At 47.3% G+C, this 23,548-nt stretch overlaps 8 protein-coding genes across 10 annotated transcripts; 3 read left to right on the top strand and 5 right to left on the bottom strand.

The window, feature by feature from the left end:
- Positions 1 to 55: 55 nt before the first annotated feature.
- Positions 56 to 2,720, bottom strand: BDBG_06735 (pre-mRNA-splicing factor CWC25). Its single transcript, XM_002623250.2, has one exon. The coding sequence runs from the start codon at positions 2,050 to 2,052 to the stop codon at positions 814 to 816; it is 1,239 nt and encodes a 412-aa protein (XP_002623296.1). The 5' UTR covers positions 2,053 to 2,720; the 3' UTR covers positions 56 to 813.
- On the top strand, positions 2,201 to 4,245 carry BDBG_06734 (COP9 signalosome complex subunit 2). Its single transcript, XM_002623249.2, has 4 exons — positions 2,201 to 2,506; positions 2,568 to 2,726; positions 2,802 to 2,862; positions 2,931 to 4,245. The coding sequence occupies exons 1-4, from the start codon at positions 2,466 to 2,468 to the stop codon at positions 4,194 to 4,196; spliced, it is 1,527 nt and encodes a 508-aa protein (XP_002623295.1). The 5' UTR covers positions 2,201 to 2,465; the 3' UTR covers positions 4,197 to 4,245.
- Positions 4,246 to 8,454: 4,209 nt separating this feature from the next.
- Positions 8,455 to 8,598, bottom strand: BDBG_17435 (uncharacterized protein; the record flags this gene model as incomplete). Its single annotated transcript, XM_031725153.1, has 1 exon — positions 8,455 to 8,598. A coding segment is annotated over one exon (144 nt), but the record flags the coding sequence as incomplete, so codon positions are not given.
- Positions 8,599 to 9,555: 957 nt separating this feature from the next.
- Positions 9,556 to 16,555, top strand: BDBG_06732 (ubiquitin thiolesterase; the record flags this gene model as incomplete). 3 transcript variants are annotated; one of them, XM_031722752.1, is made up of 10 exons in its annotated part: positions 9,556 to 9,669; positions 9,733 to 10,311; positions 10,662 to 10,870; positions 10,925 to 11,011; positions 11,095 to 11,158; positions 11,220 to 11,485; positions 11,554 to 11,822; positions 11,886 to 12,308; positions 12,392 to 13,257; positions 13,333 to 15,820. In XM_031722752.1, the coding sequence occupies exons 3-9, from the start codon at positions 10,778 to 10,780 to the stop codon at positions 12,468 to 12,470; spliced, it is 1,281 nt and encodes a 426-aa protein (XP_031579601.1). In that variant the 5' UTR covers positions 9,556 to 9,669; positions 9,733 to 10,311; positions 10,662 to 10,777. The 3 variants fall into 3 exon arrangements, with proteins under 3 accessions (XP_031579601.1, XP_031579600.1, XP_031579599.1); XM_031722751.1 differs by having other exon boundaries at positions 9,563 to 9,669; positions 12,392 to 12,833; positions 12,925 to 16,555; XM_031722750.1 differs by lacking the exons at positions 9,556 to 9,669; positions 13,333 to 15,820 and having other exon boundaries at positions 10,288 to 10,870; positions 12,392 to 12,470.
- On the bottom strand, positions 13,272 to 15,687 carry BDBG_06731 (uncharacterized protein; the record flags this gene model as incomplete). Its single annotated transcript, XM_002623246.2, has 4 exons — positions 13,272 to 14,442; positions 14,504 to 14,585; positions 14,681 to 15,417; positions 15,523 to 15,687. 4 exons carry the CDS (start codon positions 15,685 to 15,687, stop codon positions 13,447 to 13,449), a joined length of 1,980 nt encoding a protein of 659 aa, XP_002623292.2. The 3' UTR covers positions 13,272 to 13,446.
- A 737-nt stretch (positions 16,556 to 17,292) lies between the features above and the next one.
- Positions 17,293 to 18,396, bottom strand: BDBG_06730 (uncharacterized protein; the record flags this gene model as incomplete). The annotated part of the gene is made up of 1 exon (XM_002623245.1): positions 17,293 to 18,396. One exon carries the CDS (start codon positions 18,394 to 18,396, stop codon positions 17,293 to 17,295), a length of 1,104 nt encoding a protein of 367 aa, XP_002623291.1.
- A 1,454-nt stretch (positions 18,397 to 19,850) lies between these two features.
- On the bottom strand, positions 19,851 to 20,675 carry BDBG_06728 (pyridoxamine phosphate oxidase; the record flags this gene model as incomplete). Its single annotated transcript, XM_002623243.2, has 2 exons — positions 19,851 to 20,501; positions 20,559 to 20,675. 2 exons carry the CDS (start codon positions 20,673 to 20,675, stop codon positions 19,851 to 19,853), a joined length of 768 nt encoding a protein of 255 aa, XP_002623289.1.
- Positions 20,676 to 21,011: 336 nt separating this feature from the next.
- Positions 21,012 to 23,548, top strand: BDBG_06727 (nipsnap family protein). The gene is made up of 4 exons (XM_031722749.1): positions 21,012 to 21,096; positions 21,172 to 21,799; positions 22,010 to 22,306; positions 22,401 to 23,548. Exons 2-4 carry the CDS (start codon positions 21,589 to 21,591, stop codon positions 22,883 to 22,885), a joined length of 993 nt encoding a protein of 330 aa, XP_031579598.1. The 5' UTR covers positions 21,012 to 21,096; positions 21,172 to 21,588; the 3' UTR covers positions 22,886 to 23,548.

The raw sequence follows: 23,548 nt of genomic DNA, 5'->3' as shown, positions 1-23,548 counted from the left end.
GGCAGCATACAGTTAAAGCCCCCGCCTAATCTCAGCTAGAGCCAGCCCAAGCCCAGCGGCCGCCAGCTTTGTGAGCAACCGTCCTCCCCCCGAAACAACTTAGGGCCAGCCACTAATTTCAGATATCTCTCCGGGGAACGGCCAGGCATCGCTCAACTATTTATTGGTACCAACGATCATGAGTAATATCTGAAATTTGGACATCGCAGAAATGTGCGAAATAATTTTATTCTAGTGACGAGCCTCCTACGAACTACGTCAGTGGGTGGAATTGATATACAACTTAGACAAAAGCTGGTTCATTGACATAGTCGAGTAAAAGAGGACAAGTGTAACAAATATTGGACAGAAAAGTAAAGATGAAGGTTCGTTGTGTCACTATTTATCAGGCGAGATTGGTATCTATTTTAATAAAGGTGGATGGATGATGTGAAGACATGGATAGATCCCTAGTAAGGCACCAGGGGCTAATGCTGGTCTTGAAAAAGATGAAATTGAAATTAAGGTACGGTGCCGAAAATAAGAAAATGTCCACTCAGACGTTTAGAATGCACTCCTGTCCTTATCCATGTGTTATATCCGACCTTTTCCTGGATGAAGAACATTTTGCCAAATACCTAGCGTACGTCAAAGGCGGGGAACGTGAGGGTAATGGAGAAACAATGTAAACGGAATAGCCAAAGATGGGTCAAACGGTCAACGAAGTGGATATCGCAAGGTCTATTAATGCACCCGAGGTAAAGCGCCAGCCAGCCATCAAAGCAAATTCCATTCAAGTCATTATCATCATAAAACCAAACAAGGCCACATATCCTAGAAAGCCTCCTGCTCTTTCTCGATATTCCTCCTGCCACGTCGGAGCCTATCCGCAAGATCGATTTCTCCAGCACGCCGATTCAACCCACTCACGAACCGTCCCTTGCCACCATACTTGCTCGACTGAACCCGAGCCGCCTCCTCTGCCTCCCGCTCCTCCCGTTCCCGCTCCTCCGCGGCAGCTAGACGTGTAGCGCGAGCTTGGTCTAGCTCGTTCGCACTTTGCTGCATAGCTGCTAGCCTGGCCATACGCTCTTCATCATTTGTAGAGGTAGTTGCGGTTGTAGCTGGTCTGCCGTCCATCGATGGAGCGGCATCGGCCCTGTAACGCGGTGGTGGCGGAGGTGATTTCCTTCGTGAATGATGCCAACTCTGTCTCTTCGAGCGTGGGGACTTCTCTCCAGGTTGGTAGGGCGAACGTTCCCGCGAACGGCCACGAGGGCGCGGAGAGTATGACTGTCGTCTTTGGTAGGGAGATGATGAGCGCCTTGATCTATGATAGCGAGGGGGTGGACTTCGCGATCGCGATGGCGATCTGACCGGGCTGCGTGATCGGTGTCTCCGATGGCGGCTTCGTCTGTCATCCTCCTCGTCATGTCTCCTGGACCTGTGTTTGTCGCTTTTATCGTCATTCCGCCGTGATCTATGCCTTGAACTTCGCTCCTCTTTTTCATCGTCCCTATGCCGATGTTTCCGATGCTTTCGACTTTTTGCTGATGACTGTGTAGTATCAACACCTGCAGCTTTGAGTAGCTGCTTCCTTCTCACGGGATCGTTCATCATCGCCTCGTAAGCGGCTTGTTCTTGCTTCTTTATAGCAAGCATCGGGTCTTCTCGTATTTTTGCAGCCGTATCCCTCGCGGTATTCGCGTTTTGAAGGGCCATAAATGAGTCCTCCGTGGACGATTTCTGTAGTTTAGAATTTTCTGAGCCTTTGATCAGATCATCGATGCGGCGTTTGCCCAGCAGATAGCCTTCCATTTCCTCCGTTGTGCCTGTCTGTCCCGCTGCGGGCCCCGAGTACATCCAATCCACGCGGCTTAGTCGTTTCTTTCCGCCTGCTGCTTCTTGCATTTCCTGTAACTCCTGAATCTGTCTCTCTTCCTGCCGCTCCTTCATCATCTGCTCGATCCGCTTGCGCTCTTCGAGCGCTTTCTTTTGTTCTAGCCATACCCGCTCCTGGTTCTTCTGGAGCACGGGATGCCAGGACTTCTTAAGATTGAGATCGCCTCCCATTTTGGCGCTGTGTAGGAATGCGAATATATGGTGTAAAAACCCATGGACTAGACCGCGAGCTGGTCGTTCGAAGAGGGATATACTTATACTTCCCCAGAAAATAATCGACGCGGCGGCGAAATGCAAGTGGATAAGAGCCGCACTAGTCCTTAAACAAAATAGCGTCTTGGCAATCGCTCATCCACTCCTCCGCCTGTTGTTAATGCCTTCATACATATGTTGTGCAGATAGTTATACTGAACACTAGACAACACATACCTTGACCAGTGGATATTTCTCTCCTACATCGCCAGCTTAGAGAATTTTGATTCTTACTCCTGCACCCCGGCAATCCGAATTCTCCAGCGGAAAAGCTTGTGATCTCCAATTAACACGGGCCTTGTGGGCTAGTTACAACCTCATATTCCTTTAAGATGTCGGATGACGATTTTATGCAGGACTCTGACCAGGAGGAGTACGTTGTTATCTATCTCGTCGCCAGCTTCCTGCTGCAACCACTAACCATTTTAATATAGATATGACTTCGAGTATGAGGACGCCGATGACGATGAGGCTGGTGATATCGGGATCGAAAATAAATACTATAATGCGAAGCAGATTAAAGCGGATAACCCAGAAGAAGCCATTAATGAATTCTTAGAGGTACCTGCTCTAGAAGAGGAGAAAGGCGACTGGTACGCTTTCCTTGTAAGAATATTTGAAATTGGAAGGGGGCTCCGCTGACAGCAAAACTCCTTGACCATCTAAAGGGGATTTAGAGGTTTAAAGCAGGCGATAAAACTAGAATTTAAGCTTGGTCGATATGAGGATGTGAGTGTCGATTATGCCCTCTATCTTGAATCTGTGCGGATGATGTAACTTATCGCAAATGCTTATAGGCCGTTGAACATTACCGCGAGCTGCTCACCTACATTAAATCCGCCGTCACGCGAAACTACTCCGAGAAATCGATTAATAACATGCTGGATTACATTGAAAAGGGATCTGATGATGCAAATGCGTACCACTGCATGGAGAAATTTTACTCCCTAACGCTCGACTCTTTCCAGAATACCAACAATGAACGGCTTTGGCTGAAGACTAATATCAAGCTAGCGAGACTCTGGCTTGATCGCAGAGAGTACGGCCTGCTAAGCAAGAAAGTTAAGGAGCTACATCGAGCATGTCAGCGGGAGGATGGAACAGATGATCCAGCTAAGGGGACATATTCACTGGAAGTCTATGCTCTGGAAATCCAGATGTATGCTGATACGAAGAACAACAAACGGTTAAAAGCTCTCTATCAGAGGGCACTCACTGTGCGGTCCGCTGTCCCACACCCGAAGATCATGGGAATAATTCGCGAATGCGGCGGGAAAATGCACATGAGCGAAGAAAACTGGAAGGAGGCACAGAGTGATTTCTTCGAATCGTTCCGGAACTATGATGAAGCGGGCTCAATGCAGAGGATCCAGGTCCTAAAGTACCTTGTCTTGACGACCATGTTAATGAAGTCCAATATCAACCCCTTTGACTCCCAAGAAACCAAACCATACAAATCAGATCCGCGGATATCTGCCATGACTGACCTAGTCGACGCCTTCCAGCGCGACGACATCCACGCTTACGAAGCAATCCTCCGGAATAACCCAGACGTCCTCTCAGACCCCTTCATAGCCGAGAACATCGACGAAGTAAGCCGCAATATGCGCACCAAAGCTGTCCTAAAATTAATAGCTCCCTATACCTGCTTCAGCCTGGCATTCATTTCCAAACAAATCAAGATCTCCATCCCTGAAGTCCAGGATATCCTCAGCTTCCTAATCCTTGACCAGAAGATCCCAGATGCGAAAATTGACCAGGAAACCGGCGCCGTTGTCATCAATCGGCCCGACGACCATGAACGATTACAAGCTCTGGACACGTGGACATCGCAGCTAAATTCTCTATGGCAGAGTGTTCTGACAAATGCAGACGGGTTTAGAGTCGAGGATACTGCTCGTCTTCATGCGTCTTTGATGAGTAGCGGCAGCGGATATGGGCAGTTGGGCCTTGCGGGGGATGTATTGCCCTCTCCAGAATTCAGAAAATTGGGCGCTGGTAGGGCGAAACGGGATTGGAAAGGGAAGTCAGGAATTGCAAAGGCGTTTTCACGAGCTTTATAATACCTTTTTTATCTACTGACCCTATCTTAACTTTTGTGTGTTGTTTTTTTTTCTCCATTATGTAGTTGGGGTCTTATTGCACTTAGCTGGCAAACGGAAAATTTCGACCGCTGGCGATTGTTACATTATACCACCCTGATATAGGCATTAGAAACGTAGACAAGATGTTAAGGTTGGTGGTGTTCACTAGCAGTGGCCATGAGAATGGAGAGCTTTGCAACAGGGGTTGCAATCCAACAGACTGGCCCTCTATCCTAATTATCCTGCGGACTCAATAAACTCATCGAGGCAAATAAATATCAGCGAAATATTACATGAACCTCTCGTGCCTTTCGAAGGGGATGTCTTCCCGTGCATTGGAACTACGCAACAAGGAGTTGTTTATGACCCTGCTCCCCCTAGTCCGATTGTCGCTGACTATATCTCGTTCGTATACGACTCAAATTTACCATTTCTTAATTCCCGAAAAATATAAGGGGTCTAACCATTACGCAATTTCTGTCCAACGAGTAAACAAACATCAAACGCTATTTGTATAATCGCGCCATCACTCTATCAAGTTACTCCTTCTGCTATCCTGCGTATGTAATCTATTGACAGCATGCAGAATATACACACCTCTAGAGCCCAGTTTTCAGTACACAGTACGATACAGGGTGGTGAACAGTAGAGCAGTCGATAAATAGTAGGCCTGCACTTCTACTCAGCTTTGTCACAGCCAGGTGTGGAAGGTCGGTCCGACCCATCTACTGTTCCGATCAGCTGTCGAGTTGTCAATTGTCACCTCCCTGCCTGATGATCTTCCACTTTGCATGTACGCGGACTGAGGGGAACCGGAGCGGGTCTCTTGATCATCGAATCACAATCAAGCATGGGCAACGAGGAAGTGCATAGCATACTCCGTAGTAGCTGATAGGGCAATAGGCTGATAGAAAAGCGTGGTGGCTGGATGATAAAGAAAGTTGCTGAAAAAGGGTAGCCAGATTGGCATTTACCGTCGGACTCACACTTCGGGGCCGATCTATTTTAAGAGAAAAGTGTTTCTCTTAGACGACAATGGATGTTGGAGATTTCTCAGCCAAGTTCTGTCTGTGTGGGCATGCGCGATGCATGCACTATCTGTAGACCTCCTTTAAGCGTTTCATTTGTTGCGAGCTGGTCCCCAGCGCTGGCAGGCACCCAATAGCAGGACTCGAAAAAAGGGATCAGGGGGAAAACAAGAAAAAGATATTGGTCGAGGAGTTGCTATTTTGTTCGCAATAATCATCGAATAAAAAATACGATCATCCTCACACATCGTCAGTCGAGATGCCAATAATGGTGGTTCTCTGGTCCAGCCATTTCCAATATTCTCTCGTATTATTTTCACGGGTTGGAAATTGCAACCAAGAAGGGGATAGTTTCTAATATTGGTCGGGCCGGGTACCAAACCCTTGGTAAGTCCACTCCCGAGCGGAATACCGAGTAAGTCCAGATTTCAATAGGTAAAACAGTCCAATGGAAGGAGATGCCGCATTTTTTTTTCTTTTCTTGTCCTCTTTTTTGAGGGGTTTTCTGTTTCCTTGACTTATCGTGTGTTGGTCAACAGGGACGTCCATTTCGTCTCTGAGTGTGTGCAGTACTAATGCATCGAGAGCGTATAGGTGAGTTCTCTCGACTTTTTCAATTTCACAATTCTTGAATCGTGTCTTAAGTTCTTCGCAAAAGTGTCACGGCGATTCCCAAGCCTGTTCTAGTTCCCTAAAGGGTGTAGAACAAATGGTCTATACGAGAACGTTTCTGAAGTGCCCCGTGTGTGCTGCAGGGTATGCGGGGTCCTGAAGAAACCCTAGATGTAGATCATGGCGATCATGTAAGGATGGGTAACTGGCTAGATGTAGTTAACTCCGACAAGGCACATGCATGGGCCATCTACTTCCATTTTCATACTTATCTCTCCTCTTAATGTTCTTTTCTCTCGGACTTTTTCGTCTTGCTGAGCCACTTTGACTGGTTGACGATACCACCGCAGCAGATCACCAATTTTCCAGATTTCACATATGATCCGATGGCACGAAAGTATTCCTGCTCGCAGACGAGAAGCTACTGCGGAGAACACTGTAGGATCATCCGACAACAAACAAAATAGTTATCTGGAAAATCAGTAGAAGGTTAGATAGGAAAAGCAGGAATCATTGACCTAGAACACAATAGGGTGCCGTGGTTTCTCAACGTGACTTGGTGTTCAGCTGACGGTAGTCATTGGTTATAATGCTATGAGATACACTTGTAGAATGACTATCGGACCCTGCATATAGATTTGGGTTGGATTGTGATTAACAAGTTCTCATTATTCCCATCGTAGGTACTGTTGGGTTCGTAAGGAGCGGTCTCCCGGGCAATGTGCCCGATCGCAGGCTCTTGGGAGCGATCGAATCAAAAACAATGCCAATTAATTGGGAAGTAGTCAGATTTCCCATAAGTACCCAGAAGACGTTCAATGCCCGTATATTTGCGGTTTGGGAAACCACAGAGAATATACGTCGGAGGGAGATGCTGATTACTAGTCTTATCCTCCGTAATGTCAACTCGACGGACATAGTACAAAGTGGAATGATCAGCGCAGTATTTTAAACCTCTGAATCTGTCTGGATCTGCTTTTGGTTTCCTTCCGGACGATTAGTCATAGATTGAGGCCTAGGCGGCCGTGGAGGTTAACCAGCTTAAAAATACGGTTCTCTTTGGGAACTGGTTTTTGTGAAGTAGGACCGCTTGTTGTTGTCAGCTCATGAGCAAAGCGCGTATATTCGAAATTGGGTGCTCCATGCTCCGTAAGTTAGTTAACAACAATAATAAATACGATAGACCGCACGTTCACCTGAAGGTTCTCGAAGCATTATTGCTTTCTTCGAGCCACAGCGAGATCCTCATAAAATATCCCTTTTCATTCGCCAATCGCAGGACATACCCCAATTTGTGGCCGAACTAGAAGATAAAGGAAAAAGATGCTCGACCAGTGGAGGGACAAGAAAAAGGAATCTCCAACTTTGATCACACCCGCAGATATACGATATTGGAGGTTGGTGCCCAGGCAATGAATCGGTGACCCAAAAGTATTCTTGGCGCGCCAAGTTGTGATAGGGGCGGGAAAGTTCCGCTCCGCTAGATTCATTGTATTTCTCTTTTTTCTCTTTCCGTCACATTGAGGTAACTATCGGTCAACTTTGTACCCTTACCACAAGGACACACGTCGTCCTATTTCTTCTAGATTTGACTAATTGCTTGGTCCAGCGGGAGGACATTTCGTGATATGCAAGGTGATTTTCTGCGTGCGGGACACGTTCGAATTCTTATGGGCATCCTCTGATCTGAAGAACGATAGTCCTCCATTATGACGTCAAGTATTGCGAAAAACAACGGGAGGTTGGAGTCGATATGCCAAGATCGCAAACACGGAATTCGGTATTGTCAGGACTTCAGGCCATTCGAGCATTAATGAAAGAGAATGGTCAAGTGAGCTTCCTCCATTTTATCCGATTGTGTTGGCACAAGTTGCCGCTCATCAGAAACAGGGCATAGAAGGAAATCCAGCGGAGTGGATAGCACTCACACCATTTCTTGGCCGTGGGGCTCAGGAAAATGTAAACCCCTATCTCTGCTAAAGGGAAAAGAAAATATACAGACAAGAATGGCGATATGTATGGTTCCGGGTCGACTGCGTACAATTTGCATAACTGTGTTTCCTATATGCGGGCCGCTTGGCTGCTTCATTCAATCAAGCCAAGCCTGACCAATTTCTTGGTTTCTGTGAATATCCGTGACTAATCCACGGTTCACGGGAGAGTAATGGAACACAGCCGGAGCCGGTTCATTCCACATAGGGAGGGTACTCCGTACAATCGCTCCATAATAAAATTGTCGACGCAATGAGTGAATGGAATGGAATTTTTAGCAAAATGCTATAACGTAAAATATTCAATTGATTGTGATGCGTGTTATGACAATTTCCCTTTGGAGGTCTCGAATGAAGTGACACATCTGCCTATGACTGGCACGAAACTAATAGGTTGTTAAGCTGTTAATCTAGGTGTAGCAACGTCGAAAGGCACGCGAAAGTGAGCTGACAAACAAATGATAGCTAACTAACTACCTAGATATGTCAAGCCAACCTTAGAAGGAGCGGGTACAAGCGAGCCGGTTTTGATAGTTGACGAACGATGGACGACATTTTCAACAAAGGATCTGTGGAGGATCGACATGACAAGGTCTAAACGGCGTGCTAGGCGCAGCTCGCCAATCTGACATATCGAATCCGCGCCCACGGGTCGATGGCTCTCAGGTTATGAGCGTCTTTACGGATGTAACGGATACCGAGACGCTCAGAAGGAGCCGATGTATCTCTAGACATCTGGCCAGGCCGCACTGCAACAATAGGGATGAATGAACAAAAATGAATATACGGAAGTGGGAAGCATGCAAGTATCAGAACCTACTTCAATGCTTCGGCTTGGCCTTTCAAACATAAAGGTTAAGCACATGCCATTCCAGGCAAGGACTGTAACGTACTAATAAGAACGGTACCAAGCACTGGAAGAATCGTTGCCCAAAAGTTCATGTTTCCGCCGCGAATAAATTTCAGCTTTGCATTTTAGCAACATGCGGTTGCTTCAAATACCTCCATCGACTGCCAAGCAGTCAGCTGAGCTGAGCTTCCCTTGAAATATACTGTACCACATGGACCGGATTGCAAGGGAATTTGTGGACGGCTCTTGTGTATGCGCAGGCTTGGCTTGTTTCATGCACCTTTTGCTTTGAGATTGGTCGAACAATATTTCTGGCAGGTGCTGACAATAATGTCTAGGCGGATGGCATCGACTTTTCTTTTTCTTTTCTTTTCTTTTCTTTTCTTCTTTTTCTCCCAGTAGATCCTCACATGATAAAGTTTGTGCGGATCGCCCGGAGAGAGCTCTAGACACAAGGGTACAATTAGACTCAAACTTTTTTCTTTTTTTCTTTTGGATGTCCGATTTATACATTCTTGAATATCCTGAGCTTGGCTGGTCGCAAATATTTTATCAACAGCATGAGATGAGGGCAGCTGGTGGTCCCATCCGCCCCTGAGTAGCCTGGCCCCCGCGCAGATTGCTTGTGCTGGCTTGACGATTGAAAGGTGCCTGCCTTGGCAACACTCAATGGCTGCGCCATAACCATTGTCTTGGTTGCTGCTGCTCGAATTGATTCGTGCTTTACCGGATTTTCGCTGCATGTGCGCGCTCGCCTTGCATCATACATGTATGTATGTACATGCACATGTGCATGTACATGTACATGTCAATCGCACAGCCAATGGCTGTTTGCGAGTGAACCAAATTGTGTCGATTCGCCTCTCAAAAACAGCAACCGAGGACAGTTTCTGCTCCCGGGATTTGCGCCATAATTCATCATCCCGTTTCAGCAAATATGCTGCAGCTGAGCATAGGCCAGTGCCGTGATGGTAGTTAACTCGTTTGTTCCGGCTGTCAGAGCGCCATGTTGCTAACCCCAAACCTTGTTACAGTACAAAGTACCCGTTTTGCTTATTCCTGTAGTGAACCGTGGTAAGCCAGTAGCCATTAGTCCGCGAATCGCAGCATGACGGGTATGAGGAGAATGTGAGCCCGCCTGTCTCCCTTTTTCATCATCAGTGTGGGTGGTTGGTGTTGGTTGGATCACAGGCACCGTCCCGCCTTTCCCTTCCGCGGGTTGCTGAATAAGCCGCGCTGAACCTTCAACTCAACGCCCAAGAAGCGAAGTTCGCAAGTTCTCGCTCAACAACGAACGACCCTTCACGGCTTCAAACTCTCGTGCAAACGATCTATTGCTTCAATGCTGGCTCTAGCCTGCGACTAAGCCATGCAGGTCCTATTCGTTGCCGTCGTCTGATCACTCCAGTTACAAAAAAGATCCGTCCCGAAGCCATGGCAATACTCTGAATCTGGGTAGGAAAGTTGATACCGCTTCACTAGACACGAGGGAGGGGCTTCTGCTAGCTATTGTCCAGCTCGCCAGGTTGGCGCTCAATACCATAATACATAACGGCCCCTTCTCCCTCGTCATAATATTAAGACAGAACAAGCTCCCACTGCTGTCAATCGACGTGAGTCTTGGATATCTTTTTCTTTCTTCTTCGTCTTCTGGCTGCTGTCAACTTTGCTGTATCTTTACGCATTGACTTGTGTTTTCCAAATGTATTTTAGTCATTATCTTATTTGACTCTATTTAATTTTTAATCGCTTTCTGTTTCCTTTGTGTGTTCTTTCTCCCGGAAATTGTGGCCATCATCTGCCGCCTGTGGACCGTTTCCTCAAAGAGAGGCACCAAGAGAGCAAGAAGAAACATCGATTGCCAGGGCTTGTTTTTTCTTTTCTTTTCTTTTCAACATGCAGTCCCAGGCAGTTGCGCCGGTCTCATTCAGCCTTGCTTACCTTCAGCTTTACCCTTCCTCAGAATCTGCGCAAGCAGCATATAACCACCAAACATATCGGACAGCTCCTGTATACCAAAATATATTTCGCACCTCACCTCTAGACATTATCCACCAAGCACCGCACTACAACGTGACTATGGGCACCATCCCCCCATCAAGTAACATGGCAGACCCGGATCATATGGCTGAGTTTCAAAAGCTTTCCAATCATTATGAGCCGGATCTACAGGTGAGGAGCGCCGCTTTGCCTTTTTTAAACCTAATGGCTAATCGGCTGGCACAGGGACCTTTAGTGGGTCCGAAACAATCGAGTAGTATGATAACGTCCGAATACGCAAACGCGGACCCTATATACGTCGCAAAGACCACTGTATGTTTTTTAGAAACATTGCTCATGATCTACAGGGGATACGGTATATCTTGAAAAACGTAGGGCTAACGAAGGGTAATTAGGCGCTTTCTCATACTCATTCTCATTATCGTATAATGAAAGGAGATGGAAATTGCGGGTGGAGAGGTGAGCGACTCAAACGGCCCTTCCTAGGCATCTTGTGCTTCCAAGACTTATACCGCGCTAGCTGTTGCCTTCGGATATTTTGAGACGTTATTCAACCTACGCGATACTGCAAAGCTAGAACAGGAGTTGGCGCGGATCAAATCCTTGAACGAATCACTGGACTCTATTGGATGCCAACAGTACATTTACGAAATGTTCGTTGAAGTCACGGAGGATGTCTTTGGCCAAATATCGGGAGCGATTGCGGAAGGATCCTATGACGATAGTTTCCTCCTTGACGCATTTAATGATGAATCCAAATCCTCCGCTATCATCACACATTTTAGGGTGAGATGAAACGAATCCCAAGCCCATATATTTTGTGAACATTGACTTAACAAATTACTACTGACTAGTTAATGACGAGTGCCTGGATGAAAAAAAATCCCGACCGCTATGCAGGCTTCCTTAGGATGACTGTTGATGACTATCGCACAAAGACAATCGAACCCGGTAAAACCGAAATCGATGAAATAGGCATTCACGGGCTGTTCGACGGAGTCATTGAGGGGTCTGGGTTTGCTATCGAGATTCTCTACCTTGATAGGAGCGAAGGAACAGAAGTCACCCCGCATTTGCTCTCGCCCGATAACCCCATCGCAACAATTAGGCTTCTTTATCGCCCGTAAGAACTTCCTCCTGTGTCGCTCCGTATCTTGAAATAACAGACGGCTAAAACACTCCACAGTGGTCACTACGATCTCCTATATCAAACCAACCAGGCAATTCACAACCAAGGGATTATTACATCGGTTAACTTCCAATATGCCATGAGCTCTGACTATATGCCCTGGTATTCGAGTGCCTTGCCGTTTGATCTAAACCCAGTTTTGATGTCCATCCCGAGCCTTCCGCTCGATACCACCAGTATTTCATCACCAATGACCGTTAACCAGCCGTACGCGTTTCCCGAAAGGCAAATTAATTCCAATGTTCCACCTCAAATGATTCCCCAGTCTCCGCCAGCCCTGGCACAACATTCTCCAATTTCGAGCTTTCCTGTCAGCCCAGTTTCCACGCCGGATAAATCCACGGAGCTCCAGATCAGGATGAATCCATTAGTGTGCGAACCAATGAATACGCTTCCGCTGTCCTCTGTACCTTTTAGCAAGTAAGTAAATCCTTACGTATCGTCGTACCTGATTGATACTACGTTCCCAAGATTACCCTCTTGTGTACTGACCACCCCTGTAGCTCTCCCAATAATCTTGCACACTTCCATCATCCCGATTTCCAACCTTCCCAATGGGACCCGAACGAGGAATATAAGTAACAAAACTCGAACTGCTATCTCTACTCATGTGGGAATAGCTTTGACATGATGAGAAACGACCCTTTGCATCATATTAACCACCCTAGATCCTGTGTCCAATTTTCAAACTTATTTCGCGCTGTCTTTTAAACTTCAGCAATATGGCGTTCCCATGGAGGAGGGCACCAGTTTGTAGTTCCAATGCCTCCAGAGTCCCTGTTTGTCTTTCGATCCTATTCGTTTTTTCGAAGAGCTTATGACATGTTATTAGCGGCTATTTGCATTTTCTTAGTGTCATACCTACATGTGGTTGATAACGCCTGTTTTTAAAAAGCAGCTTAGCATTTGAATTTGACTCGTTCATCTATCTACTCCACCTTAGAGGTTAGTGGAGGGATACAGCCAAAACGTGTTAATTGTATTGGGCTTTCTGATCTTCTTTTCCAACAGTGTTAACTTTGCTTCTCAAGCCTAGGTATGATTGATTCTTCTGTCCATTTCCACGAGCGCCCTTCCGTGACATCCCCGAACAGAGATTTCCCGGCCACGGAGAATAAAAGCAGTGCAGCATGATTACTAACGCTGCTACTGAGATTTTGCAGCGTTTAGTGTATTTCGCTACCTGCATATTCGTCAAGTTCTTGCCTGGCTTTCCTGTGTTTACTCCCTACTACGGCAACGGTTCGGGGTATTTGGATTCTGAAATCATCATTCTCGCTATCAAATTGGACAACCGAAAGGAGCTATAACTTGAGATACTGCCCGGAGCAATATCCCACTTTTATTCCACCAAAAGCACATCATATCAGTACATTTTCTCTTCCAAGGGTTCAATATCCAAAGTACCCGAAATATATCGAACAAATCACTAATCAATCTCAAGGTAGTCGATTCACTCTTCAAGGAAGATAGAAAATAAAGCGAAAGATTTTAGAAAACGTAAGAGGGGCGAAGAATCTAGAAAATAAACAAAAATAAAAAATCCAAGAACAGCAAATTATGCATTCCCCCCCGCCGGTTCCCCTGATGAATTCTGCGGATAAGGCTGTGTCAGCCATACATGATCGGTACCTGAATTGTTCGGGAACGTTGTTGACGCAGAAAGAGACGACACCCGCCGCCTGTGATGGAGACCGAGAACGTCACTCTTTAAGCTCCGCATATCCTGCAGACCCTTGTCGAACAAGGTCGAGTCGGAGAACAGAGCGATGCCGGGATGCAATATCATTCTTCTTCGAGGTTTTGGCTTGCTATCTTTGTCGCTGCCTTCGTCCTCAGTGTCGAATTCCCCGATGATTTGTGGCAATATCACGTATGATTCGGCTCTTCGGTTGATTACTGATGATTGGAGCGTGCTGTAGGTTGGGCTTTGGGGCCCGTTACTGCCGCTGCCACTTCCGTTTCCATTGCCAATAGTTCTGTTGGTCCCGTTGCTGGGAAATGAGAAGCCTGGTAGCATTGAACCCTCGTCAACCGTCCATTCTTTCCACGAATCGTCCACCTTCAGACCGGGCGCTCTGTTGAATGTTATCGTGCATCGATCATTACGTCGCAGGGACCAGATCTTCAGCGCGGCGTTGATAATTTCGGCAAACTGCTCTCGAACATCGGTGTTCGTTTGTTCATCCTTGCCGATAAGCGGTTCCAGCATGCCAGCCGCTGCTTCCACCAATTGCGCGATGATCTTCTTGATATCAGAAAACTGGGGCAACCTGTTGAGTGCCCTGACGGTTATTCCTCTCCATACTTTTTCCTCATCCGGGCTCAAGGCGGCAGATATCGCATTCAAGATGGCCTCGTCATGTTTGTCACTGTTCGTGCTGCAGCCGACAAGCAACTTGTTCTTAAATATTGCATCCAGCTGTCCCGAGATAAAGTTCTGCACGCCAGCCTTTCGCAAAGATGTGGCCACAGCAGTACGGGAAGAGGAGGTATAATCGAATATACCACTCGCTTGTCTAAGTTTGCCTAAGGTTCCCAGTGGTTCAAGGACCTACACACGGGGCAGAGCAAATTAGCGCAGGTTTGGAGCACATGCTGCTTGGTAAACATACCAATTCAACCTCCTGAGGGACATTCTCAAACCTCGTGGCGAAAGCCTCAATAAGCTGGTACAAATTTTGGACGGATTTTTTACTGTTCAGATGTCTTAGCCACGAAAAAAAAAAAAAAAAAAAGTTTCCGATAACCATTTACCCACACAGCGTAATAGCAGAGAGATATGGACTTACTACTCAACAAACGGCGTTGCAGAAACCGCCATTTCAGCGCTCAGCGTGCGCAATTTCTCCCGGAGCGAGGCCACGTCCTCTTTCAGTCCTTCGTTCCTCTCCTCCAAGGTGTCTCGATAGACAGTCAACCTGTTCACTTCGGTGTTGAACTCCCTATTCAATCTGACGGCATCATCCTTCTCCTTTTCCAGCTTCCGTTTCTCCGACTCAACACGGCTCTTCGCAGCCTTCACTTCTCCCTCGTATTGTTCCTTGACTTTTTTCTTCTCCTTTTTGAGGGCCTCTTCCTGTTGCTTCTTGAGTTTAGCCTCCTTTTCGCGATACTCCTTTTCTGCAGCTTGGCGATCTCGTTCCAGCTTAGTCTTCTCCTTGACGACGGCCTCCTTCTCCTTTGCAACTGATTGCTCCTGTTCTTTCAATTTCTTGTTTTCTGCTTCAAGCTTCAGGATCACCTTGTCCTTATCTTGTTTGATTTCTTCAATTTTCTTATTTTTGACAGCAGTAATTGTATCGACCGTGTTATTGAGCTTTTCTATTTCATCCACTCTGTCGAGTTCAGATGCAGTGGCCCTTTTAATGCCCTGGATTCTATCTTGGATTTCTGGTATTGCTAGGAAGCGGAGAGCATTGAACAGTACATGCACCGAATCCGCAATCGTAATTGTCCCATCTTCGGTATTGTGGTCTCCCGCAATCGTCTTGCCGCGGGCATGGTCGCCTACTTTCTCCGCAAACGACTAGAGAGGGTGGGAAGGTTTTGGATGTAAAGTTAGCTCTCAATGATATCTGGCCTATCCTAAACCAACATTAGCGGTGTTTATTCACTCACTGCATCTGCATACCTTTGAGTCTTGGTTTGAATTCATAGCGTATCGGCTGGTATCACTTCCGCTGCTGTTATGTCGAAGCCGCAGCCGATCTAAAGCCTTGTTAACAGCGTAGTGTGTCGGCGATATGGTACGCCTGTCTTTTATAGAAAAGATATGGTTTGGGGACTTTCTGCCCATGGATATCCGATGTTTCTTTTCGTACCATCAAAAGCTGTGGAAGGGTCACTTCTAGCCCTTATAACGAAGCAATGAAGAGGGGCAGTGGACTGAATATACAAAATTCTATCAACTCCACGAAAAGGCCAGCAGCTGCAGTATATATATATATATATATTTCTGTACTGTACATAGATATGTATCTCCCTTCCCAACTCTTCCTTCTCTCTAATCCTTATATCACGGCGACATCATCAGCCACACTCACTTCAAAACTGAGGCCTCCAGCTCCTTTCCCACCCCTTCCACCCGCTGATCAAATCAGTCTCCATTCTCTATACGACGTACCAGAATTCGGACAGATGCATGCAAAACCTGCAGCGAGGCTGCATATCAGGAAAGGCTCTCGATCCACCCGTAGCTGTCAACGTGGTTTTCTCCGCGCGTCGGGCGCATGGGCCCTTCTACTCTTACTCCCTCTTCCGTTCACTACCTTTGGGAGTAATGCATCTTGTATTGGATAGCTCTTTACCGCGTAGCCCCTCCGGTGCTGGCGCGGGGTGGGAATCATTGCTTTGATCAGGAAGGGAGTATAAGTCTCGAACCCTTTGATTTCAAGCCTGGCTGGATCCAAGCGCTGATGCTGACGCCAAAACCAACAGGCGATTAGGCATGGACGGGAGTGATCTAGTTAACCGGCACAAATTGGCGAATCATGTAGGGATCTTTGAAAGTTGACGTCGTCGTCTTAAGGAGTTCTTCTTTTTCAGTTCTTTAAGGCGCCCGATTCGTGCAGTCTCCAGGCATTGCGTTGAACCAAAGGATAATACTTCGGGTTAATCCAATTCGCATCTTTTTCTTTTCTTTTCTTTTCTTTTCTTTTCTTTTTTTCTTTTTTTCTTTCTTTGCTCTTCTTCTTCTTTTTTTTTTTTTTTTCGTTCGCATGTTTCTGGAAACACGACCGCTTCCCCAGCGGGATAGATAGCGAGAGTGGACTGCCGCTCATGTTAATGGATGCAGAGCTTATACGGAGTAGTACTGATTGGGCTGTTAACTGTGACTAGCAGAACAGTGCAATGGAGGATGGGAAATTGTCATTGGAGCGGAGGTAGACATGTCTTGGATTAAATTCCTCAAAAGACCGTCCTGTTGATATATGGGCATACAAATCAATTTTAAAGGAGACACAGCTAAGACATTAGTTCTCATGGCATAGAGAATATGTACATTCTGTGCTGTGTACTTCAAGAACAAAGTAACCGCGATGATGTTTACTCCTCTCCCCCAAGGCTACATTCAATAGGAAGACATGTATCAATTTATGTATAATAAGCACCAAATCTTGATTCCCACGCTCAAACAGAATACAAATAGATAATCAACGGAGAGAACAACACACAAGAATTCTTCCTCGATATTGTATAATTCTCCACTCAACTCTCCGCAACCTCACTAATAACCGCTGAGCAAAGCACACTCCCAGACTGACTATCAAAAACCAGAAACAAAAAAGGTCTATCCACCTCCATCTCCACCGGAACCCTCATGGGTGGTGAGCCACCAAAGACCCCCATGGTTGTCGCAGCAGCTACCTCCGTCCCTTTTTCATTAACTTCTACAACTAAATCATGTTTGATGTTGGAGATATAAGCGTACTTCGAAGGCGTCATGGGGCGAGAAGTATGGGGATGGGCGGGAGACAGGCCGTAGACCCAGGTTGAAAAGGAGCTCGGAAAGATCTGTGCTTTGTTTTAGCGTGAAGCGGGGGAGAGTGAGGCGGAGGTATGTTGGCTTTAGATTCGAGGAGGGGATGGTGGTACTGTTTTGGGAGTTTATGCTGAAGGTGGTGCGGAGGGTGGAAGGGCAGGTGGAGAAGTGAGAGAGGATGTCGAGGATGGCCGTTGCGCCGGGGTTTTTGGGGAGGATTATGACTGCGTTCCATGCCAGTTCAGCGGTGGGACCACTCGTATTGCCGAATACTGTCGAGCTTGTCGCGGTAGGGTGGTTCGAGAGGAAGGGTGATGGCTGGGGTTTATTCATGTTGTTATCCTTCGTCTGATACGGCAGCACACACATCTGCGCAACATTATCCTCCATATACAGAATATCAGAAGTCCGCCGCATCATAGGACAGCGCATGCCCAATCTCGTTACCCCACTCTTCCTCATCCCTTCTTCGCCAAAGCCAAAGAATGCACCCGGACGTGTGTGATAAGGGTCAAACGGGACCTCCCACTTCGCCTTGAAGTACAAACACGTCATCAGCTTAATATCCTGATCTGACATATCTACTTCGCTAACAACACTCTGAATCTTCCCCCGCGTACTCTCTCTCGCCCAAGCATTCATCGCGTACACCTCCTGTGGCGCAATAGTTGCTTCAAACATCTGGTCCATTTGCTTCGCCCATCGCGGCTCAATCTCAATCGACTTCCCGGGCCACACGGAACTGCCAATGACCAGTTCAACAACACCGCCATTTTTGCTAGGGCAAGGCTTGCAATACTTATGCAACCGCGAAATATTCTGCACCGTGACTCCTAGCGCGTCACTGCTAGCATCAAACCGGAGCACTTCGGCAAAGGCGTTCATGTTTATGCTCTCCGAGCCGGCCACAGCCATCATAAGGCAGCAGTAGATATTTGCTGCGACGACGCCGTTGGAGCATTTCTCTTGAGCGAGCATGTATTGGAACTGGAGTCTGAAGCCGAACTGGTTGACGGTGTCCATGAAGCTGGGTGAAGGGGAATCCGGGCTAACATGCGGCGGGTGAGGGAGCGATGGGGCCCCACCGAGCGGCACTTTTGGATGGAGACCTGGCTGATGAAACCACCCCTGTTGCTGGGGGTGGTGGAGGGTTTTGGATTTGTGTTTGGATTTGTCGTGTCGATGATCCCTGGTGATGGCACTGCATTTTGCAGTGAGAGAGGCGCCGGGATGAATGGGAATGTCTCGACAGCCCCTGGGATTGGTATCCGGATCTTGAGAAATGTATGCTTGTGATCGTGTGGGTTCAATTCCTCACAGCTAGAGCACTATAGAGTGTGATGGGGGATATCAAGGCATGGAACCCCCAAAAGTTAACCCTTGCATCAAGATATCCGAATGAATATTTATTTCCGGATATATCAAGCCCAGCGCGAGAGTACGGGTCGTGGATCCAGTATGAAAACATTATTCAGGCTTCCGATTACCAGGTCGAAGTCTATGCAATTGATACATCTGAACCGGTGGCCAACGATAGGCATCACGCGGCAGTTATCACAACCTTCTGATGCCATGGTGTGTCGCTGGTGTTATCCTGTCAGCCATTATTTCTTTGTTTGTTGCTTCTTGACTCCCTTGCGTAAGCTAGCGTGCTAAGTTATGGCACTGGATTTTCTAACGGAGTGAAACCTGCTGGGTGAAGTTGACAGTTTCCTATATAGCATTGATGGCATGGGATGAAAGGGTCATACAGAAAGAATAGCTATAGGACTTAGGCTGAAGATAGCCATGCAGTACGCCCGAATGCCGAATGAGAACTGTTGGCTTTTATATAGTAAAAGTGTTGTCTCCGGCTGCCCCGCATCATCAAAAACACAGCTAACTTACAGACTAGGCTAGCTCAAGATGGCTTTATGCAATATCTGGAATAAAAGTGCTGAATCCTCACAATGTGCAGGTTCTGAGGATGCTCTGTCTATGTAGGTAAATTGAAGATGATACGGTGGCAATTTGGTGTTGAGGTTTCAATCAAACTTATGGCGAGGCATTGGAGGCCAGAACCTCCAGGAAGAAGAGTAGAATAGTTTATTTTAGACAGTCAACTGACTGCCTAATGAAATAGATGACTTTTCTTTTTTTTGAGAGAGAGAGAGAACAGATCAAGAGCGTATCCATTTTCCAGATCATGCTGATATCACCCCAATAACAGGGTATATTTATTTCAATTAGCAACGGAGTCAACTTATCCGCAAATATACCCCAGACCCAGTGCCTCCATTGGCTGAGTTGATATGTGCAACACTTTTATATCCACATCCGTGTACCTTTTAAGAAACATATTTTCATATCCCCTTCTTTTCCCTAGCCATAAGATTCCGCTATGCATCCACCCATGGATTTGACCTATACTCCGCATCCATATTTTCAAAGCTCAATAGCAAGAACAGTCGGAGAACCCTCACCAAATCTCATAAGTATCAATCTCTCACCCCATTGACCATTCCGCGTCCCCCATCCCCTTCCTCCACAACCGCCCAATCCCGCACCCCACCCTTCCAATCCGCAATCCTCCCCTTCCTCACTTCAACAATAACAACCCTCGCACTCTCATCCACCGTCGCGCCAACCACATTGCCCGTATCATCCCCCTCCCCCTCACCCTCCCGCTCCCCCCGCCCCTCCCTCGCCGCAGCAAACAAACTCGTCCCATCAGGCGCATCAGACGCAAAGGTATTATTCTCCAAATGCCGCGCTTTACACCACTTTTCTTCTTCGGAGCCTGTCTCCGCAAACCTCGCCTCGCCAATGATAGTCGTACTAATACTGCTTAGCGCGCTGGTGTTGATATTCAGCAGGAGAGAGGCGAGGCTGGAGCGGGTTGCTGCAGGTGGCGGGGAGCCGTCGCGGGCCAGATGATGGGTTGTGGAGCGGGTGGGGGGCCGGTGGGAGACCCAGTCGTGGACGAGGAGGGAGACGCGCGGGTTTGAGAGGAGGTTTAGGGTCTTTTTGGAGGCGGCGTTTGTGGTCATGATTATTGTGGGGTGAGAGGTGAAGGGGGTTGAGGGGAGGTAGGTGTAGCTCATTAAGGAGACGTGGGGGGTTAGGTTGTCGCAGGTTGCTAGGTGAAGCTGGGGTAAGGGGAGTTAGCGGCGTGTAATTCTTACAGATGCATGTCTATGACGTACAAATCTGGAGTTCTTTAGACATGAGACTACTTCTGGCGGTAGGCTGCTGGCGAAATGTGGATGGGTGGTGGTGGCCGAATCCTCATAACTGAGCGGCGGATGTTGGTGTTCGGCCATTTTGCCTGTTTGTTGACTGACACACGCTATCGAGTATAAGTGCAATTGTAATAAGAGTAATAAGGGAAATTTTATAGCAATAGGCTGTCTATCCACTTCGAACTGGCTTACTGACCTGCTTGTTGATAGGTTCAGTATAGCTATGTATTGCGGCTAGACTCAATATTTCCCCAGACAACAGAACAAACAAAGCAAACGACGGGGACGAGCTCGGCTGACGTCATATGATGAGTCACGTGGAATGTGTCCCAAAAAAGTCTAGCGTAGATCCCAGCCAGAGCCTCTAACCCTTTTAAGTAATCGAGGCTCTTCCGGGATCTCCTCCTGGTCTCCTCTTCTCGTTCTATCTCAACGTCAATGCTTCTCGTTCTCCTCTCTTTCTATTCATTCATTCACTGTCTGTCCGTGTGTCTCTGCCTTGGTTTGTCAATTCAAGCTGGTTTCACTTTCTTATCTCTGTGTTGATACTTATTCTATCCCTTTCCTGCAAACCAAGGGCTCCCTGTAGTCTGACCTTAGGTAGCGTGTTACCTGGCTGCGTGTAGCATTGGCTCATCCTGGCCATTCCCTGTCAAACCAGGCCTTCCCCTCTTGTTGTTCTTATCTTGTCTTGTCGCTCGCGTGTCCAGCTAATCTAACACCCCTCACATTGTTTGTGTAGTACTGCTACTACTGCTACCGCTACATTCTACTACTGCTGCTGAACTATCCCTCCATCCCCCAATCCCCGCATACTTTAATCTCGGGTACTCGAGTCCGCTAGCTGGTAGCTGGAAACAAAGTAGTATACTTGTTATTGCTTGTGTCGCCGCCGACACTCCGCGCCACTTCTATATATCGCTTGCATCTTTACACCGAACACGCTCGCACACACATCTGTACGCCGTATCCTCTCCTGCGATTCATAATCACCATGTTGGCCCCTCGTCTATTCCGAATTCAAACCAGCTCCTCCACCTACCCCTCGACTTTAATACTACGACCCTTATCCACCACCAGCGCCTTATATCGAGCCCCTTCGCTTAGAGATATCACCCCAGACAACGCGGCTAGTTTCAATGCGAAGCAGAAGGAGTTCCGCGCGAACCTGGAAGCTGCTCGGAAGAAAAAAGCACAGGCAGAGAGTCAGTCGGATCATGCTTCTGTTGTTTCTCCTGCTCCATTTTCCTTTACTTCAAGGCGCTCCTCCGGCTCTTCGCATCCCACTGCTCCATCTGCGAGCAATGCGAGCGAACAGCCTGATTCTACCGCTGCCGCTGCTTCTCCTGTTCCTGATGCTGCGAACACCCTAGACGTTAAAGGTTTGGGCTCACTTTCCACCCACCGCATTGTAGGAGAACACCGTCAATCCGATGCTGGCCAGACCCCAAAGCGAGGGGCCTTGTCCAGCTTGATCTATGGCACCAAGGAAGGACAGCAGCTGGACAAGGATATCGAGCGCTCTTTCTCGGAAGTGCTCGCGCGAGGGAAATACGTCCATTCGATCGTTTTTCACGAAGTCAAGCCGGATAAAGTGGAGGAATACGTTGATTTGGTTGGTCAGTGGTATCCGCGGATGGCACAGATTGAGAACAACAAGGTCAATCTGGTCGGAAGTTGGAGGACACAGGTTGGAGATAATGATACATTCGGTAAATAAATAAACCCCTTTCCCACATCAATCTCTCACCAATTTGTGCAATTACCAGGGAGAAAAAATGCTAACATCGAAATGATACGGTATAGTTCATATATGGGAATACCAACGCTACTCAGGCTACCACGCCTCCCTCCACGCCATCTCCCAACACCCGGACTTCCGCGCATTCGACCGCCGTCTAAAATCCCTCATCAACAACAAACGCACTTCTCTCATGCAAGAATTCTCCTTCTGGCCCACTACCCCTCCACGCAAACTCGGCGGCCTCTTTGAACTCCGCTCGTACACTCTACATCCGGGCAACCTGCTCGAATGGGAAACCCACTGGCGACGAGGCCTACACGCGCGGCGCGAAGTCATGGAAGGGGTTGGTGCGTGGTTTGTGCAGATTGGCGAGCTGAATACGGTGCATCACCTGTGGCAGTTTGCGGATTTGGAAGAGCGGAAGATTCGGCGCGAGCAGTCTTGGTCGATTGAAGGATGGGCAGATACGGTGCATAAGACGGTGCCGTTGATACAGTGTATGAAGAGTCGGATTTTGATTCCTATGCCGTGGAGTCCTGTGGGGTAGAATTTCTTTCTTCTTCCTTTCTTTTTCCCAAATGACCGGAATGAGATTGTGCGAACGGGAAAGGGCTCTGTCGTCGTGGAGGATTTTTCTTTTTTTTCCTTTTTGTCTACTTTCATATATATCAAGTGACAGGTGTGAGATGTCACGACTGTCGAGAGAGTTCTTACAAGCATACTTTACGGTGTTTTTAAGACTTGAATGCTCCTGCTACTGATGCTGGCGGGGGCAGGAAGAAGAGAAGGAAGGAAGCAAGGAAGCAAGGAAGCAAGGATAAACGCCCCTCCGGGGCGTCTTTTCCAGCGAGGTTCGATATCATCCTGGCTGGTTGGATAAGTGGACGGCGGCGATAGTTGTTGCCAGGTCCATGGTACGAATGGAGGAAGATAGATAACTGAGGGGCCTGTGGAGTCTGTTTTCCCAGTGTATGTTCTTTTTCTATTATCAAGAAGGCGGGGTGTGTGGAGGAGGGGGAATATATTATTATTGATGGAGAATTATTTGGCAGGGAATTGTTAGACATTTATTATTATTCAGAGGGGCATTTGTTTGATAGCTAAGGAACGAACTGGAGAGTGATTATGATGATCATGGATGATGTATCGTGGCTAATAAGAAAGATAACCAAGGTGTAATTTATTAGCAATGAATATTAATAAAAGACAC

Source organism: Blastomyces gilchristii, assembly GCF_000003855.2.
Source record: "Blastomyces gilchristii SLH14081 genomic scaffold supercont1.14, whole genome shotgun sequence".
NCBI classification, from domain to species: domain Eukaryota; kingdom Fungi; phylum Ascomycota; class Eurotiomycetes; order Onygenales; family Ajellomycetaceae; genus Blastomyces; species Blastomyces gilchristii.
Note: the sequence above shows the minus strand (reverse complement) of the source record. Positions and strands in the feature narration are given on the sequence as shown.